This window comes from Carcharhinus amblyrhynchos, chromosome 30 (genome assembly GCF_965287045.1).
Source record: "Carcharhinus amblyrhynchos chromosome 30, sCarAmb.v2.hapA, whole genome shotgun sequence".
Lineage (NCBI taxonomy): Eukaryota > Metazoa > Chordata > Chondrichthyes > Carcharhiniformes > Carcharhinidae > Carcharhinus > Carcharhinus amblyrhynchos.
The window spans coordinates 17,819,655-17,838,355 of NC_137353.1; the positions used below are offsets into that span (position 1 = coordinate 17,819,655).

The 18,701-nt window shown below is 47.1% G+C and overlaps 1 protein-coding gene across 7 annotated transcripts in view; it reads left to right on the plus strand.

Annotated features, from left to right (window-relative positions):
• The window catches only part of LOC145360272 (pleckstrin homology domain-containing family G member 5-like), a 141,592-nt gene that overhangs the window by 88,991 nt on the left and 33,900 nt on the right, over positions 1–18,701 (plus strand). For all 7 annotated transcript variants that reach the window (XM_080215388.1, XM_080215390.1, XM_080215391.1 and 4 more), the window contains 5 exons: positions 10,728–10,857; positions 11,826–11,928; positions 12,499–12,559; positions 13,819–13,910; positions 15,667–15,803. In XM_080215388.1, coding sequence (XP_080071514.1) covers positions 10,728–10,857; positions 11,826–11,928; positions 12,499–12,559; positions 13,819–13,910; positions 15,667–15,803 — 523 coding nt within the window. The remainder of the gene's footprint in view (positions 1–10,727; positions 10,858–11,825; positions 11,929–12,498; positions 12,560–13,818; positions 13,911–15,666; positions 15,804–18,701) is intronic.

Consider the following 18,701-nt stretch of genomic DNA (forward strand, 5'->3'; position numbering starts at 1 on the left):
AATGGCTCCATTCTTTTCCTCCAGCTGCAGGTTCAAGCACTGAGTTACAGGCCGTCAATGGGAGGATTTACTTTATGCTCTGGTTAATTATAAAATGAGAGGATTTCCGACATTTACAGACCATCTGAACTGACAGCCTGAGCAGCCGACCCACTGTATGCCAGGTCCCCCATCTTCTTCTACAAAGTGTTCATGAAGCTGTGTCAGAGCCTGTCCCTGCTCATTGAGGCTAATTACCACAAGAGACAATGGATGCTAAATGCACCACCCTGCCCAATGATACTGCTTTCAACCAGTTACTCCATATTGTGAGAATAGGTGTCTCCCACAACATCTACATGCCACCTCCACGCTGGTTCCCTGTTCTGTATTCAGGTGGGAGGGGTGGAGAAAGATCTAGGTGATTGTTTAACCAAAGCTAGGCAATACCCTGCTGATATTTGTGGTATTCTTGGAGAATGAGATAAATAGCTGAAGTGATGATGCCATGGAATGGACATACATTCCAACTGGGTTACATTCCTGGATGTGTCAGTCACTCAAGCTAGCTCAGTGTTGGAGGGAGGGCAGCAATGATGTTAAGAGCCCAACAGGTTATTTGTGAAGGTTTATTTCTCAGATGATTTGGCTCACTTTTCTTCTATGTGCCACTGATTATTGGGCCACCTGCCTCTTGTGCTGTTTGTTGAGACTGTAATTCCTCCTCACATCCCAATTGTACGGCAGGAAGAACGGGCAGGATTTTCCTTAAGAGTTGTCAGATAAAAATGTACATCAGAAACCCTGCAGTGTGTGGGGCACAATCACTCATGTGATTTTCCCTGGGGCAGCCAATCGATTTTCAGAGACTGGCCTCACCAGAGGCTGGCGGGAATCATAGCTTTCCACAGGATTCATTGGAAGATAAGTAAGGGGGATGGTAGTTCAAAATGAAGGTCCATTCTCTGCAACTTGTTTGAATTTAAAACAAAATGGATTTTGCAGCCTATAGAACACTGCCCCACCCCCCAACTGCCCCCTTCTCCCGGCCTTAGCCTGAGGGCAGGCTGGATCTGGGAAACTGATATGTCAGCCAGCGTGACTATTTATAGCTTCCGCCCACCTCTGCTCCTAGTCCCAGTGGGCTAAAAATCAAGACCAATGAGTTTTGCGTTATGCATTCCCTTGCATCTTATTTTTGGAAAAGGAGTAGGAAGAAGCGCATTGGAAGCAAATTAAGCAGCCAGCCTGTACATAGAGCAAGATTCTTCACCTTCCTGTTGCATGCATGTGGAAACTGATCTTCTCAAAGTTGGATTTTATAAATTTATTCACAGGATATGGGCATTTATTGCCCATCTCAAATTTCTTCTCAGAAGGTGGTGTTGAGCTGTTTTCTTGAATATAACTGAGTGGCTTGCTGCACTATGATAGAGGGAAGTTAAGAAAGGGATAATCACATTGGTGTGGGCCTGAGATCACATGTTGGCCAGACAATGTCAGAACAGCAGATTTCCTTGCCTGAAGGGCATTAGTGAGTAAAATGGGTTTTATGATAATTCAGTGGTTTCAGGGTCACCATTCTTTATACTGACTCCTTTATTCCATTTTTATTTAAATAATTGAATTAAAGTTCCCCAGCTCTCGCATGGTGGGATTTGAACCCATATCTTCAGATCTTTAATACAAGTCTCCACTTTCTGGACCAATAACAAAACCATAATGCCACTGTACATCCTTGTGTACTGCTGTCCTGATCTATCTACTAAATGGGACAACAGAGACTATCTTTATTTTGTATCTAACCATTGAACTCTTTGGGACTGTTTCATGCAGACAGTGTGGAGAGAACTTTATTCTGTATCAAGTTCACACTGTACCTTACCTGGTATTGTTTGATGGGTTATGTAAAGAGAGCTTTGTTCTTTCTGGGTGAGGGGGTTACTGCTCACTGAGTTAGGAACACATACCATTCAGTGAATTAGTGGCTCATCTGAGACATAATTCTATATACCCTCTTTTACCCCATATCCCTTAATAATTTTGACTAATAAAAATCTGCCAATCTCAGTTTGATAGTGAACAATTGTTCTAGTGTCAGTTGCAGAAGAGAGTTCTAAACTTCTACTATGCTTTGCAGTTTCCTAATTTTACTGCTGAAAGATCTGGCTCCAATGTTTTGACTGTGCCTCCTAGTTCGAGACTCTCCAACCAGTGGAAATAGTTTTTTTTATGTCAGCCCTATTGACTCCTTCTAATATCTTGAAAACTTTGCTCAAATCATCCCTTAGTCTCTTAAATTTCAGGGAATGCAATCCTAGTTTGTAATCTATCTTCATTTAACCCTTGGCATCCAAGTATCATTCCAGTAAATTTATGCTGAACTCTCTCCAAGGCCAGTATATACCTATGGTGTGGTGTACTGAACTGCCTGTGGTGCTGCCAAGTGTGGTCTAACCAGGACTTTGTATAGGAGGAGTGTGGTTTCTACTCTCTTGTGTGCAGTCCTCCAGATATAAAGGCCAGCCTTCCATCCACCTTTTTGACATTTTCTGAAATTTTAATGATCTGTGAACCTGGACCTCCATTGTTTATAATTTTTCACCATCCACATTGCTTTGTCCTTTTTAGATCTGAAGTGGAATACCTCATATTTGCCTACATTGAAATCTATCTACCAGTTTTGCTTTACTCACAGACATGAATCAATACCCCTTTGTAATTTTACATTTTCTTCTACACTGCTTAAAATGCTGCCTATTTTTGTGTCATTTGTAGACCTGAATATATGACTTTCTTTTGCATCATCTCAGTTGTTAATGAATAAAGTGAATAGTTGAGGTCCCAACACAAATCTTGTGGGACACCACTAGTCACACCCTACCACTTAGAGGACCTGCCCTCATTCTTATTCTCTGTCTCCTTCCACTCAGCCAGTTCCCTAACTGGGTCAATAATTAGCCTTCAATTTCATGAGTTTCAACTTTAGCCAACTGTCTTTTATGAGAGACTTTTCAATTGTGTTCTGGAGGTATATATAAATAAACATTCCCCTGTACACTAATTTCATCCTCTCTTCATAACATTTAATCAGTTTCATCAGGTTTGACCTCTTACACCTATCAGTTCTGTCTGATCAGCTCAGTCACCCCCATCCTTAATTATAGACTTTAGCAATTTCCCAATACCAGATATCTGACTAAAGGGATTATAATTTCCTGGAGTTTCTCTCTACTACCTTTCTTAAATAGCAGAATAACATGCATAATTTTTCATGCTAAAAATCTGTGCTGAATCAAAAGAATTTTGCAGATGCCCTAACATTCAATTTTCTTATCAATTTCTTTTTAAACTCTGGGATGGAAACCGTCTGGTCCTCATGCATGTCTTTCTTTAATGCAATACTGATACTTTGCTTTTGTTAATTTTGTCTCTGATTCAATAATAGATTCCTCAGGATGTCTGACATGTGGACCTCTATAAATACCAGTGCTTAATAACTATTAATACGTTTGCCAGTTCCTTGCTTTAATTGACATGGCCAGATTGTTACACGGCTAGGGCAGGCGCGAGTCCAACCTGCAAGTGCGTTAAATCAAGTGAGAAGATGTTGGTTGGGCTTCCCCACGTTATTGCGTACACACGTGACTTGAGGTCAACATGCAGGTGCATGATTTGGATGCACATTTGCTGACAATTAAAGGGCCAATTAAAGCCATTGAAAGTCTAATTGAGTGTGATAGCAGTTTCTCTGTGATAGAGTTTGTAGCTATGTGCATATAGAATTTTGCTCCAGTTTCATGAAAGGGGATATTCCACAACCCGCCATGTGTTTCATGGAGGCGGCCCACCATTGGCTAGTGGTGGAATCTTCTGGTCCCATTGTTATTAATGGGGTTTCCCATTGAATGCACTCCTCACTGCCAGGGAACCCTTGGCAGGAGCATGATGTATACTGTAGCTGAAGGTGCTGCCAGTGTGAACAGCTGGAAAATTCTGGCCCTAGTTATTGTGTATTATTTGAAGCATAACTAACAGCATTTCAGGACTTCTCTGGAAGGTTTTCCTGACGATTAGAGGACTTTCAGCATTTCAGGACTTCTCTGGAAGGTTTTCCTGACGATTAGAGAATAGTGTTCCATCAGTTGCAAGGCACTGGTCCTCTGCATCTCTTCCATAGGGTAGTATACTCTGCTGGTGGGACCTCCTCTGAAGAGGAAGGACAGATGAGACAGGAGACCAGATGAGTACAGGTAGCATCCCAGGTAAAGATCTGTAAGAAAAGAGGCATGGGCTCAGTTGGTGCAGGGCCAACAGGAAGCCACGATGGATGGGAGTACTGAAGACCCCTCAACTCAGCAACTAGGAAGCTCGCCATTAATCTCCAGAGGTCCGAGGTCTGGTGTCACAGGAGGCTATGCCTCTTCAGTAACACAGTGACATCCCTTTGCAACATGATAGACCTTAAAATTGCCTCCAAACTATGTGAGTTCACTTCATGGTGGTGGCATTTAAGGTCATAGTGGCTCTCACTTTCTGCACCTCTAGAAAATTTCAGGGCTCAGTAGGGGACTTGTACAGCATCTCAATCAGTCACACACAGTTGTGTCAAGCTATTGACCAATGCCATCTTGAGACATGCCCACATTTTCATCAATTACCAGGCAGACAAAAGCACCCAGGCAGAGAGAGCACAAGAATTTGCAGTGATGGCTGAGTTCTCCCACATCTAGGGTGCTAAAAATTACATGCATATAGCCATCAGTGTGCCAGCAGGAGAGCCGGGAGCTTTCATCAACAGGACAGGTACCACTCGATGAATGTACATGTAATCTGTGATCACAGGACACAGATTCTACAAGCCTGTGCGCATTATCCAGGGAGTTCTCGTGATTCATAAATCTTGTGGCACTCTCAGGTAACAAGACTGTTTGTGGTTCCTGCAAGATTGGATGGATCCTGGGTGACAAGAGTTATCCCTCAAAGAGAAGGTTGAGGACCTCACTCTATCACCCAAGAACTGAGGCACAGGAGAAATTTAACAAGAGACATGCATCCACAAGAATAGTGGTGGAGAGGACCATCCAGCTGCTCAAAATGTGCTTTCAATGCCTTGACCGATCCAGGGAATCATGCAATATCTGCCAAAGCTTGTCTCCTTCATAGTTGATGCATGCTGCACTCGGCACAATCTAGCTCTGACAAGGGGATTTAGTGGAGGCTGAGGACAGCAAGACAGGACCACAGGCCAGGTAGGATGACTGACATAATGAGTGGAAGGATGAGGCTAGGAAGACACAGGGTGAGGACTTTGAGGCAGACGATAGAAACATAGAGGGACATTAGGGATGCTTTGATCTAGCAAACCTTCAGTTTGGCATTCAAAGCATGGATGCCGACTTAATCCAATGGCAATGTCTCAATCACAATAATCAATTCCTTTAGATTTCCAACCCAGAAATCCTGCACCACACAGCCCTCAGCTTACAGGTCTATGCAACATCTGGCCAATGTTCAAACCATGCAGCCAACTCAGTCCACTGAATTAAAGAAAATGATTATGCGACTTCATATTAACCCAAAAAAGGGCATACATCTACTCCAAACCTAACTGAAGCCTCAAAGTAATAAACACAAATGATGCCACTTGTGATACGCCCCTGTTGTGCTTAAGGTGCTGCATCTTTGTGCACACCACCGCATTTCACGCCCCCCCCGCCAACTCCCCCATTTCTCCCCTCACTGTCAGCAGCATTGGAGGCATCCTGTCTGTCCTGGTGGCCTTGATGAACTTGGCAGTCGTCCTCTTGTCACCAAGGCCTGAGTTGGTTCTGACTGGAAAGGAGCATCCAGCCCCATGGATGGCAACAATGGTCACTGACAGAGGGGTGGAGAAGCTGCTGCCTTCATACAGAGCGCTGTGAGAGGAGCTCACAGAGACAAGACGAAGCTGGTTAATCAGGGTGAGGCGCGTTTACACTACTCTGCTCACCGTAGAGGGACGCGATCTAGCAGAAAGATTAGTTGTCTTATCCGTCTCTCACACTGACAGTGATCTCCTAAGGTCTGGCTGGGACAGCTCACTTTCTGATAACTCTCCCAGACCCGTAGCACTTGCATCTGGGATTTTCCTACCTATCTTCATTCCCAGACTCTGTCCCACCAGAGCCAGAGGAGCAAGCTGGCCAGTGGTAGTCCAACATCAGAGCATCATTCTCATCCTTGTCAGGACCAGCAGATTGGGGACTCCTTCACCAGTTTGGCAGCGCTCCGCAGAATTGTGACTTGTCTTCTCCTGACAGGGGACGATAGAAGGGCTCACTAGGGTTCCATCTTTTTTGAGGACCAGTCCAGATGCTCCCTCTCCCCACATGGGCATTTAGCAAGCCAGTTCACTGTGGCACATCTCCCCTTCCAATACATTGCATTGTGCTGACAGTGGAACATTGGCAGGACAGCCTTCAGTGCCCATTGGCATACACACCCAGATCCCTGTGCGCAGGATAATGGACACCTGACTGCACCTCTGTGCACAGTTCCATGCCATCTCGGCACTTAACCTTGGAACTTCTTGTGACACAGAAGCCAGGTGCGGCACACAACATCGTGCCCACTAACCTGGACAGCTACCTCGGTTCAAGCCTTTGTAGTCAGGTGGGGGGGCCTTCAGTTGCTGTTCCTGAACATCAGAATGCTGTACCTGGCACTAACTTCCTGCACTAGCACAGACAGACACTCGCCTGTGAACACATAGCCCATCCAACTTGCTCTCACACCTTCCATGACCTCCTGACACTGATAACATTGCTGGACTGCAGGAAAGTTATTGATCTTAAGCCACACGTAGCCTTCAGCCTTTCAAACAACTCCTGGCAGCTTTCAAGGAGCTGCCTATCTTGTTTCAAACTGCTGTGCTGGTTGTCATTGGACCCAGTGCCTGACATGCATTACCTGATGGGCAGGCCTTAATTGGCCACCCAGCATAATATTGCATTAACAACACGATCTGGGCAGGAGTGGGTTTCACATCTGTTTCCACCCGTGCTGACTTTGAGCATGCCTGATGGTAATAACCTGGTCCTTCACCATTGCTAGTTTTCAAGGGTCCCTGCTTCTGTTTTTTCTATTTTTTCTAATGAAGACTGTTGGTGGAGTACCAAAGATGACCAGTACTGTCAGAAAATCTCAGACAATACAACACTCTCAAAGCCAATGTTTCTGAACTAAAGACATAACTTTATTTAATTCACAGTGCTAGTAGATTATCAAAGGGTCGATTCAGCTGTCAGATGGAGCAGCTGGACCACTCTGAATAGATCTGTTTTACAATTGAAAACAGATCAATTATAGGTTTTCTTATCAATCATGCCCACCTTACATTAGTTTAAAATCAATGACTTTTAGTATAAACATAACAATAATAATCCCTGTCATGTGCCTCAGCCAGTTGCATTTTACCATCCAGAATAATGATACCTCATTCGTCTATTAAATCCGGATGCTAACTCTCATCTTGGCCATAGTCACTTTCCCGTTGCCAGGTTACCCTGGACGCTCACCATAGAGGTCAAAGTGAATGTTCCCACCAGATCATTGCCAAACTGGATAGACGTGTAATCCTGCTTCCATCCTGAGTCTGGATAATGAATATACCAATTCATAAAGTTGCAATATGCAGTCCCACATAAGAAACTTTCTGATATGAGTTTTGCTGAGAAGCATGGTAGCACAGTGGTTAGCACTACTGCTTCACAGCTCCAGGGACCTGGGTTCAATTCCTGGCTTGGGTCACTGTCTATATGGAGTTTGCACGTTGTCTGCATGGGTTTCCTCCCACAGTCCAAAGATGTGCGGGTTAGGTTGATTGACCATGCTAAAAATTGCCCTTAGTGTCCTGAGATGTGTAGGTTAGAGGGATTAGTGGGTAAATGTGTAGGGATATGGGGGTAGGGCCTGGGTGGGATTGTGGTCGGTGCAGACTCGATGGGCCAAGTAGCCTCTTTCTGTACTGTAGGGATTCTATAGGTTCCTGGGTTTTGGTTCTGAACTATTCGCCTTGTGGTAACTTGCCTTTGGCTAAAGTGACCAATAATTCATACAATACTTAAAATACATTTAAAATATCAGCATGTATGTTTTATATCGTAATTATTTGTTTAATTCTCTTACTGCATTCACATGTGTGTTCCTGCTCTCTTGTTAGCTTATAACCTTGTTTTAGGAATCATTTAACTCTTTGCTAGTAATTCTATCACTGCCTTAATGTCCATTGTCTAAAAACATTTTTGATTTGTTAGAAATTTCCCACATCAATCTCCTGTCCTGGCCATTGGCTAGCCCAGTACTAGGCCAGCAAATAAAAATAGCTTAAACCCTAAGAAATTATTGGTTTCTTGATTTCTTTCTTCTTATAAGTGATTGCCATCACTAACACTGTATTGGTTTGAATCATAATCCTCACTAATACTAAAAACCATAAGGAAAAGTAATATTAGTTCATGTAGGCCATTAGATAAATTTCTGACAATATATATTCTCGTATGCTGGAGGAGCACTTGGTAAAAGGGACATTTCTTTGATGGCCTGGAATGATGCCAATGCTGCTGCAACCCTAGGAATTTTGCTGCTAAAGAGCTGCAACATGTAAACATTTGTGTAATCACAATGAACATTAAGATAATGATGAAGGAAAACATAATCCCTTGCACTATGTTTGATCCCAAAAAACCCATCCAACCAGTTGCCCAGTTTCACAAAGAAAAAGATGTTGGTTGTTTAAGTTTGTTGACCTCCTTTCGAATGGGTGTGACTAAATTGGTTATGTTCTTTGAGGTCTCAGGTATATATGTGCATATAAGTAGATAGGGAAGATTTGTTACAAATTTCCCACATCATAGTTGTACTTGTTTTCATATTGATTTTGACATTCCTTGCAAGTTACTTTTCATAATTCCTTTTTATAACTCTTGCTGTTTGCTTTGTCATCCTTTTTGCTCTTTGTATCTTTTCTGTTCACAAGAACTAGTGCTGTGATTTACATTTTTGTACACTTTTTCTTTTGGCTTTATGTTATCTCTTACCTCTTTAATTGTCCATGATATTTGTTCTTGGTTGTCAAACTCTTGTTATTTAGACATTTAAATTTATTCTGTACACATTTTGTTTTGAACAACACCCCCACCTCCTACCAATCTTTTATTTTATCCATAAATTGAATTGCCTAGCTTACTCTGAACATTCTCTGCCACATTCCATTTTGAAGTCAGCCCTACTTGTATCTAATATCTGAGTAGCTGTTTCATATTTCCTCCTTTCAACCACTATGATGTTCTTGATCGTATCGTGATTGCACTTTCATGAATGTTCATGCATGTTAAGTTTTTAACTACATCTGACTCATTACTAAATCAAATATGACATGCCCCTTGTTAGTTCTGGAACATGTTGTTTCAGAAAACTATTCCAGATGCACAAAAGACCTTTTCTTATCTGTTACAAAACAGAATGACAGATCTTAATGCAGCTGAGAAAAGCTTTCAATGGAGCATTAATTGGGACAGGAAATGGTATGCTGAATAGAAGTAAGTGGACTGCCCCCAAAGTATTCAATTCAGAACTCATCAGAGCAAATGGAAACAAAGGGCAGAACTTAAGGGGCATTCTCACTTGCTGCACTTTGACATTAAATTAATCTCCAGTCCTATCTCTGACACCCTCTTTTACTCCTTCTTTGTCTCTTTCTACCTCCTTCATTCCCCACCCCGTGTTATAAGATACATTTATGACTCTGTTCTGCTGCACTGCTCTGAGATACCTGTCATGAGAACTGACAAAAGGGAAGACTTTGAAGTGATTTATTCCGAGAGAGTAATCCTGATTTTCATGCACCTGGGGGGAGAGGCAGATTGGGGTGAGGAGAGGGCTTTTATCCAGGAATCCATGAACTGCACTCCCTATGTCTGAGAAAAGCACTCTCAGCAAAACATCTCATCAGCAAGGAACAGTGGCTTGAATGCTGAATGGTCAGCAATGACTGGCTGGGAAACAGCAAATATTATGGGGGAATGATTGTTTCACACTGAATTTGTTTGTGGTTTTCAGTGGTGGCAGAATGCCCAACTTGTTAGCTAAGGCGCTTCCTGTTCTCTTGAGTGTGGTTGAGGACCTCACTAAGCAGTAGTTGTCACACATCTGCCTATAGAAAATGGAGTATGTAACCAACAGCCCCTCATGCTCCTGTTAATATGATTGTTTAAGTTGTAGGGTGGACAACAAGGCATCTGAAATTGAGATAAGATGGGTGTCTTCATTCTGATAATGGATTCTTGATTACACATGAGGACAGTGATCAATTATAGCAATTTCCTCCACAAGGGAACTGGGGCAGGATACCCCAAGTTTATTCTCCATTTTCAGTAAAATTGTAGATATAATTTTCAGCTCACTTGGAGAGGGAGAGAAGTAGCACTTTTTGAACATCTTTTCTCTACTTGCACACAGACAGATAGACACAAATCTCAAAATGGATATATTGACTTTTGAATAGCGTACAGCTCTCGGATCTGACATGCTGCCCCACGTTTTGATTAATGTTCTGTGTTTGGTGTGTGGCTGCGCATTTGGCGTGTGGTACTGCATTTTGCGTGGAGCTCCATGTTTGGCATGCAGCTGTGTGTTTGGCACGCGGCTCCATGTTTGGCATGGAACTCTGCATTTGGCATGACCATTTGTATCCTCCTTTCTTTCAGGTGTGTCACCATGGTGATTGCCAGGAGATTAATAACCAAACTCCATTGAATCTGTGTGCATCCTGTGACAGCAAACTCCACGACATGATGCATTTTGACCGCCACATCCGCTTCGACCTCCCACCTCAAGGTCAGCTCCTCATTTCTGGATCACTTCCTTCCACCATTTCCCTTCTCACTTTGTTTGATTTTCTGTGTTTCCCTGATTGCATTGACAGGGTGCCTGATGCTGGTTACAGTGCCACTAACATTAGAGGATGCAGATCATGGTGAACATGGGAGCAAGATCCCATCAGGAGGAAGGAATAAGCCCTGGGGGCCTGTTGCAGGCATTGTCACCTTGACTGTGATCCAGTCATTCTGTGATCCAGTTGCATAGTGACCCTGTCACCCAGTCACTCAGATACTTTACCCAGGTGTCACACCAACCCACTGTCAGCTCCTGTCTGTGACCATTAGACATCAATATTAAATCAACCATGACCCTCTCTGCCTCTTGTAAACACTTCTCAGCCACTTCTTTTTTCCTCTTTATTAATTCTCCCTAATTTCATTTGAGCCAGAGATTGGCCTTTCCAAGCTATGGATTGGTTGATGGACAAGCAGGTTGACGTGCTGGGCTCCAGACTTAACTTCAGTTTATAGAATCCCAGAGCCTGAGTATAGCCCACATGAGAACTATCACTGACCATAGCGCATTCTTAACTTGGAGAGTAGAGGCCTTCAAATAGCAGCTACAGCTAGCCCCAGTGTCTGGGATAAGGAAGCAGCAAATCAGCCAGCATTGTAATCAAGCAAAATTTGATAGTGAGCCACATAAGGAGATATCAGGACAGGTGACCAAAAGCTTGGTCAAAGAGGTGGGTATTAAGGAGTGGCTAAAAGGAAGAGAGAAAGGTGGGAAGTTTGGAGGGGCGATTCCAGAACCTCAGGACCCAGACAGCTGAAAGCATGGCTGCCAATGGTGGAAAAATTAGGCCAAAAATGGAGGAGCTTGGAGATCTTGGAGGCTTGTGGGTTGGAAGGGAAAACAGAACTCAGGGAGGGAAAAGCTGTGGAGAGTATTGAAAACACCTTAACCTCCTGTTATTGCCACAGGGTCTGTTTTGGCCAGGAATGTCTCAACCCGATCATGCCCGCCACGGACCAGACATTCATCTGACAGGGAGGATGACGATGAAACTGTGGTAGATGGAAAAAGGTAAAAAGTGGTTGGGCACCTGTCCAGTGCTATCTGCTGAAGGAAAGCTGGTTCCATTTAACCTAAAGACCAGGGATTTAAATCTGTGACTTCCAGAACCATTTCACCTCAAAACACTAATTTTGTTTTAATCAGACTATGAGAAGTATGATCAGTTTAATTGAGAGAGTGAGTGTTTTGATCACATTCCTCTAAAGGGTTGACCTAACCCATAATGTTTTTAGTCTGTTACAGGCCACATTCGCCCTAACCACGACTATGAACTTTCAACTCACATCAGCCCCTGCCCATGACCCCTTCATCCAGGAACTCTGATGGACAGAACCATTCATTCCTCTCCCTGCTGTTCCTGTGTGTTTGTGGTGTGGACACCCCACTACTGCGTAGCGGTCCTGCAGAGTGACAAGAAACTGGTCCCTGCCTGAGGTTCCTCAAATGTGACTCCCTAACATCGGCCAGCTCACCTGGGGCTAAGGGTGAATGGAGAGTGGGGTTGGATTTGTGTTAGTGTAGGGTAATGTGCTGCATTTATGATAAACATGTTCTCATTGGATTTTCCCAATCCCACAGTGACAAGAGGAATTCTGCACTGAAGTTAAGCAAGAAGAAAGCTCGCCGCCGACACACAGATGTGAGAATCATCTTTGGATCGTACTGTGTTGAATGCCATGAGCGAGCTTCTCTCCTGAACCCCCCCAATCTCCCCAGACAACTCCCCACCTCTCCCTCAAATCTCCCACCAGATCCCCCACACACAATCTACCTCCAGATTATTCAATCACACTGGACCTCATTTCAATTTCTGAATGCGGCGTCATGAGTGAGCATTTGGCTTCCTTTACACTATCCCATCAAATACTCCTGCGGCAGGAACAGCAAGGGTTCCATCTATACTATTCCATCAAATACTCCTAGGACAGGTACAGCAAGGATTATATGCAGAATAAAACTCCCTCTATACCAGTGATGGGCAACCTACACTAGCGAGTGGGCCACATGAATGGCCCTCCTTCATCTCAGTGGGCTGCAAGTTTGAAATCAGACTTCTTCATTAATCATGATCCTATGAATAAGATTAAACACATTTAATACATGCAGAATATTACATAACGAATTGTAGAAAATGCTTAATCATTATTTATAGTTTTATCAACTTCAAATGGTAAAAATAAAAGAAATATTTATACTTTGGACACAGAGGGAATGCATGGCTCTCACAGTCAGTGTTGTGTGCAATCAGCATGCGCCTCACTTCACTTGCCTTGCTTTACACACGTATCACTTCAGTCATTCCAGTAGGAAAAATACTATGTAGGTAGAATTCTGTGGAATGTGGCAACACTGCATATGCGCAAGTCAACAAAATGTCTCATGGGCTGCACTCAGAATCCAGATGGGCTGCGTGTGGCCCAACACTGCTCTACATTGCCCCCATCAAATACTCTTAGAATAGGCACGCTACAAAGTTACACTTCTTCTACACTCAAACATTCCCAGGATAGGAATAGCGAGGGCTAGATACAAAGAAAAGTCCCTCCACACCGGAATGGACTGAGTTTCCCACATTGATCCTGAATTTAGAGCAGATTTGTGTAGACTTGTTCTCTCACTGGTAATTAGCTGAATTGCCGATGCAGTGTTTATGCAGATGCGAAAAGGAATGTTGTACTGAAAGTCCAGATTGGCTCTAAAGCCTACATCCAAGGTAATTTGTAGGTAACTGACTCTAATAAAGTTGAGTTTTGGACCGCAGAATGTGGTGGTGATATTGAAGGGAGCGAATCAGTACCTGTGCTTGGGTCTAGTTGGCCTCTGTGCCGCTGGGGTATCTCCCAATTCCTGTCCTCTTGTATCACTTCATGGTGCTGTCACTTTCTTCTTGTTCTACAGGATCCCAGTAAGGAATGTTTCACTTTGAAGTTTGATTTGAGTATCAACATTGAGACAGAGATTGTCCCTGCGATGAGGAAAAGGACTCTGGGGTAAGACCAAGGCATTCCCATGCCTCCCTAATCTGCCACCCCTGTGCCAGGTTATCCCAAGAGCGCTGACTCCCACAGGATCTCTCTGTTACAGTGACAAAATGCAAACAACGCATATCAATTTTCCTTGTCACCTTCTGCAGACAGTGCCGCATGAGAAGCCACTCAGGCTTCACTGAGGGCAGCCAGAAAAAACAAGAACATTAAAGATTTCAGCTGAATATTGGAGTCCAAGCCACACTGGGGGTGTACCACAGCATTTGCAGAAGCCTGTCCCAACACCTCCAGGATCCATGCCTCAGTGTTACCGAGGGCCCAGCTGCCACAGCCGTGTTACCTGGGGTCCCGCCGCTGTCACGTTAGTGTGGGGACCCCGCTGCTGCCGCATTACCAGGGGCCCCGCTGCTGCTGCATTACCGGGGACCCCGCTGCTGCCGCATTACCAGGGGCCCCGCTGCTGCTGCATTACCGGGGACCCCGCTGCTGCCGCATTACCGGGGGCCCCGCTGCTGCTGCATTACCAGGGGCCCCGCTGCTGCTGCATTACCAGGGGCCCCGCTGCTGCTGCATTACCGGGGGCCCCGCTGCTGCCGCATTACCAGGGGCCCCGCTGCTGCTGCATTACCAGGGGCCCCGCTGCTGCTGCATTACCGGGGACCCCGCTGCTGCCGCATTACCAGGGGCCCCGCTGCTGCCGCATTACCGGGGACCCCGCTGCTGCCGCATTACCGGGGGCCCCGCTGCTGCTGCATTACCAGGGGCCCCGCTGCTGCTGCATTACCAGGGGCCCCGCTGCTGCTGCATTACCGGGGGCCCCGCTGCTGCCGCATTACCGGGGGCCCCGCTGCTGCTGCATTACCAGGGGCCCCGCTGCTGCTGCATTACCGGGGACCCCACTGCTGCCGCATTACCGGGGGCCCCGCTGCTGCTGCATTACCGGGGACCCCGCTGCTGCCGCATTACCGGGGACCCCGCTGCTGCTGCATTACCGGGGACCCCGCTGCTGCTGCATTACCGGGGGCCCCGCTGCCGCTGCATTACCAGGGGCCCCGCTGCCGCTGCATTACCGGGGGCCCCGCTGCTGCTGCATTACCGGGTGCCCCGCTGCTGCCGCATTACCGGGGGCCCCGCTGCTGCTGCATTACCAGGGGCCCCGCTGCTGCTGCATTACCGGGTGCCCCGCTGCTGCCGCATTACCGGGGGCCCCGCTGCCGCTGCATTACCGGGGGCCCCGCTGCCGCTGCATTACCGGGGGCCCCGCTGCTGCTGCATTACCGGGGGCCCCGCTGCCGCTGCATTACCAGGGGCCCCGCTGCCGCTGCATTACCGGGGGCCCCGCTGCTGCTGCATTACCGGGGGCCCCGCTGCTGCCGCATTACCGGGGACCCCGCTGCTGCCGCATTACCGGGGACCCCGCTGCTGCTGCATTACCGGGGACCCCGCTGCTGCTGCATTACCGGGGGCCCCGCTGCTGCTGCATTACCGGGGGCCCCGCTGCTGCTGCATTACCGGGGGCCCCGCCACCATCATGTTAGCGGGGTCCCCACCGCCCCCACCTTACCAGGGGCCCAGCTACCCTGGCATTATCGTGCATCCTATTTCAGTGTCACCTAGGACATAGCATAAAGTAAAATCAATGCAATCTGAGCAACACTGATTGAATGCAATTTGCTCACAGACCCTGACCACTACCTATAAATGAAGTGCCAGTGTAAGATTTTCATTCATTCCTGAAGGATGTGTATTTCTTTTGCAGGGAGGCTCTGTTGCCAGTATTTGAGAGGCATGGCATTGAGTTGAACCATGTGGATGTTTTCTTGGACCATTCTTATACACCTCTAAACCTGAACTTTGAGGCGTATCGGTTTGGGGGACACTATTTGAAAGTGAAAGGTAGGTGGTCGACCCTTTAATGGCTACAAATGATGCCCTCAGTGTGAGTAATGCAAGACTGATGGTCACTGATGGGTACTGCATAATGGGTCAGGTCTAATAGATGCTGCATTCACCATACTGTCAATGAGTGTTCCTGCCTCAGCATCTGGGCTAGATACAGAAGGAGACCTCTGAAGTGGTAAGCAGAGATAACGCAAATTATTACCGCTGAGGGAATCAGTCATATCTGCGCTGCTTGCTGTGACAGACCCTGCCAAGATTCCTGCATCAAACCCTGGTTATTGCTGAGTTAGCTTCTGTCCAATGCTGATATTGGGGGAGAGACCATATTGGTCTCAATATTCTAGGCTAGGAGAAACAGAGACTTACATAATTCAGTTCACAACTTCAAAATGTCCCAGAGTTTTACGGCCAATCAAATACTTTTGAAGTGCAGTTACTGTTGTGATGCAGGGAATGCTGCAGCCAAATTGAACACAGCAATCTTCCATAAACAGCAATGTGATAAACCTCTCCCCATGCCCCACTGCCTGAGCCCTCCGCCCCAAGAAACCACGAAAATACATTTCTTCTTCACCTGTTAAAAAAACATGCCTGTAGGAATAATTTCTTTGCTGAAGTCCAAGCTTACCTCTTGTATGAAACTGATTCTGATTATCGATTTCCTACAGTTTTCACTCTTGCCCCATCCATGACTCCCTCACACATTCTCTTTTTTCCCACCCTCTCATACACAAATATCCACACACAAACACCCCCTCCACACACTCGGTATTTCTTCTCGCTCACTTCCAGGGTCCTCCACCCAGCCTGTTTCCCAGCCTGGGTTCAGCCATTCACTGAGCTCCCTCACCTCTGTCTATCATCATGCCTGCAGTTTGTAGCCTTACCTGCTGCCGAGCTGGGATCGCACACCTGGTGCTCCCTGTGGCCACCTTTCTCTTGCCTCGGTGCTCAATACATTTCTCCCGCTTTGTGCTTTTCCCCTGCTCAGTGCTTGGTGCTTTTTCTCTGCTCGGTGTTTTGCCCCAGCTTGGTTCCCAGTGCTCTCCCCCCGCTCAGTGCTCAGTGCTTTTCCCCCACATCGTGCTCGGTGCCTTTCTCCTGTTCAGTGCACAGTGCTCTCTCCCAGCCCGGTGTGTGGTGCTTTTCCCTCGGTCAGTGCATTTCCCCCGCCCATCCTTTTTCCCCTGCTGGGTGCTCAGAGTTTTTCCCCTGCTCGGTACTCGGTGTTTTTCTCCCGCTCAGTGTTTCCCCCTGCTCGGTACTCGGTGTTTTTCTCCCGCTCAGTGTTTCCCCCTGCTCGGTACTCGGTGTTTTTCCCCCTGCTCGGTACTCGGTGTTTTCCCCCCTGCTCGGTACTCGGTGTTTTTCTCCCACTCAGTGTTTCCCCCTGCTCGGTACTCGGTGTTTTTCCCCCTGCTCGGTACTCGGTGTTTTCCCCCCTGCTCGGTACTCGGTGTTTTTCTCCCGCTCAGTGTTTCCCCCTGCTCGGTACTCGGTGTTTTTCCCCCTGCTCGGTACTCGGTGTTTTCCCCCCTGCTCGGTACTCGGTGTTTTTCTCCCGCTCAGTGTTTCCCCCTGCTCGGTACTCGGTGTTTTTCCCCCTGCTCGGTACTCGGTGTTTTCCCCCCTGCTCGGTACTCGGTGTTTTTCCCCCTGCTCGGTACTGTGTTTTTCTCCCGCTCGGTACTCGGTGTTTTCCCCCCGCTCGGTACTCGGTGTTTTTCCCCCCGCTCGGTACTCGGTGTTTTTCCCCCCGCTCGGTACTCGGTGTTTTTCCCCCCGCTCGGTACTCGGTGTTTTTCCCCCCGCTCGGTACTCGGTGTTTTTCCCCCCGCTCGGTACTCGGTGTTTTTCCCCCCGCTCGGTACTCGGTGTTTTTCCCCCCGCTCGGTACTCGGTGTTTTTCCCCCCGCTCGGTACTCGGTGTTTTTCCCCCCGCTCGGTACTCGGTGTTTTTCCCCCCGCTCGGTACTCGGTGTTTTCCCCCTGCTCGGTACTCGGTGTTTTTCCCCCTGCTCGGTACTCGGTGTTTTTCCCCCTGCTCGGTACTCGGTGTTTTTCCCCCTGCTCGGTACTCGGTGTTTTTCCCCCTGCTCGGTACTCGGTGTTTTTCCCCCTGCTCGGTACTCGGTGTTTTTCCCCCTGCTCGGTACTCGGTGTTTTTCCCCCTGCTCGGTACTCGGTGTTTTTCCCCCTGCTCGGTACTCGGTGTTTTTCCCCCTGCTCGGTACTCGGTGTTTTTCTCCTGCTCGGTACTCGGTGTTTTTCTCCCTGCTCGGTACTCGGTGTTTTTCTCCCTGCTCGGTACTCGGTGTTTTTCCCCTGCTCGGTACTCGGTGTTTTTCTCCTGCTCGGTACTCGGTGTTTTTCTCCCTGCTCGGTACTCGGTGTTTTTCTCCCTGCTCGGTACTCGGTGTTTTTCCCCCTGCTCGGTACTCGGTGTTTTTTCCCCTGCTCGGTACTCGGTGTTTTTCTCCCGCTCGGTACTCGGTGTTTTTTCCCCTGCTCGGTACTCGGTGTTTTTCTCCCGCTCGGTACTCGGTGTTTTTCCCCCTGCTCGGTACTCGGTGTTTTTCTCCCGCTCGGTACTCAGTGCTTTTCCCCCTGCTCGGTACTCGGTGTTTTTCCCCCCGCTCGGTACTCAGTGCTTTTCCCCCTGCTCGGTACTCGGTGTTTTTCTCCCGCTCGGTGTTTTTCCCCCTGCTCGGTACTCGGTGTTTTTCCCCCTGCTCGGTACTCGGTGTTTTTCCCCTGCTCGGTACTCGGTGTTTCCCCCGGCTCGGTACTCGGTGTTTTTCCCCCTGCTCGGTACTCGGTGTGTTTCCCCCTGCTCGGTACTCGGTGTTTTTCCCCCTGCTCGGTACTCGGTGTGTTTCCCCCTGCTCGGTA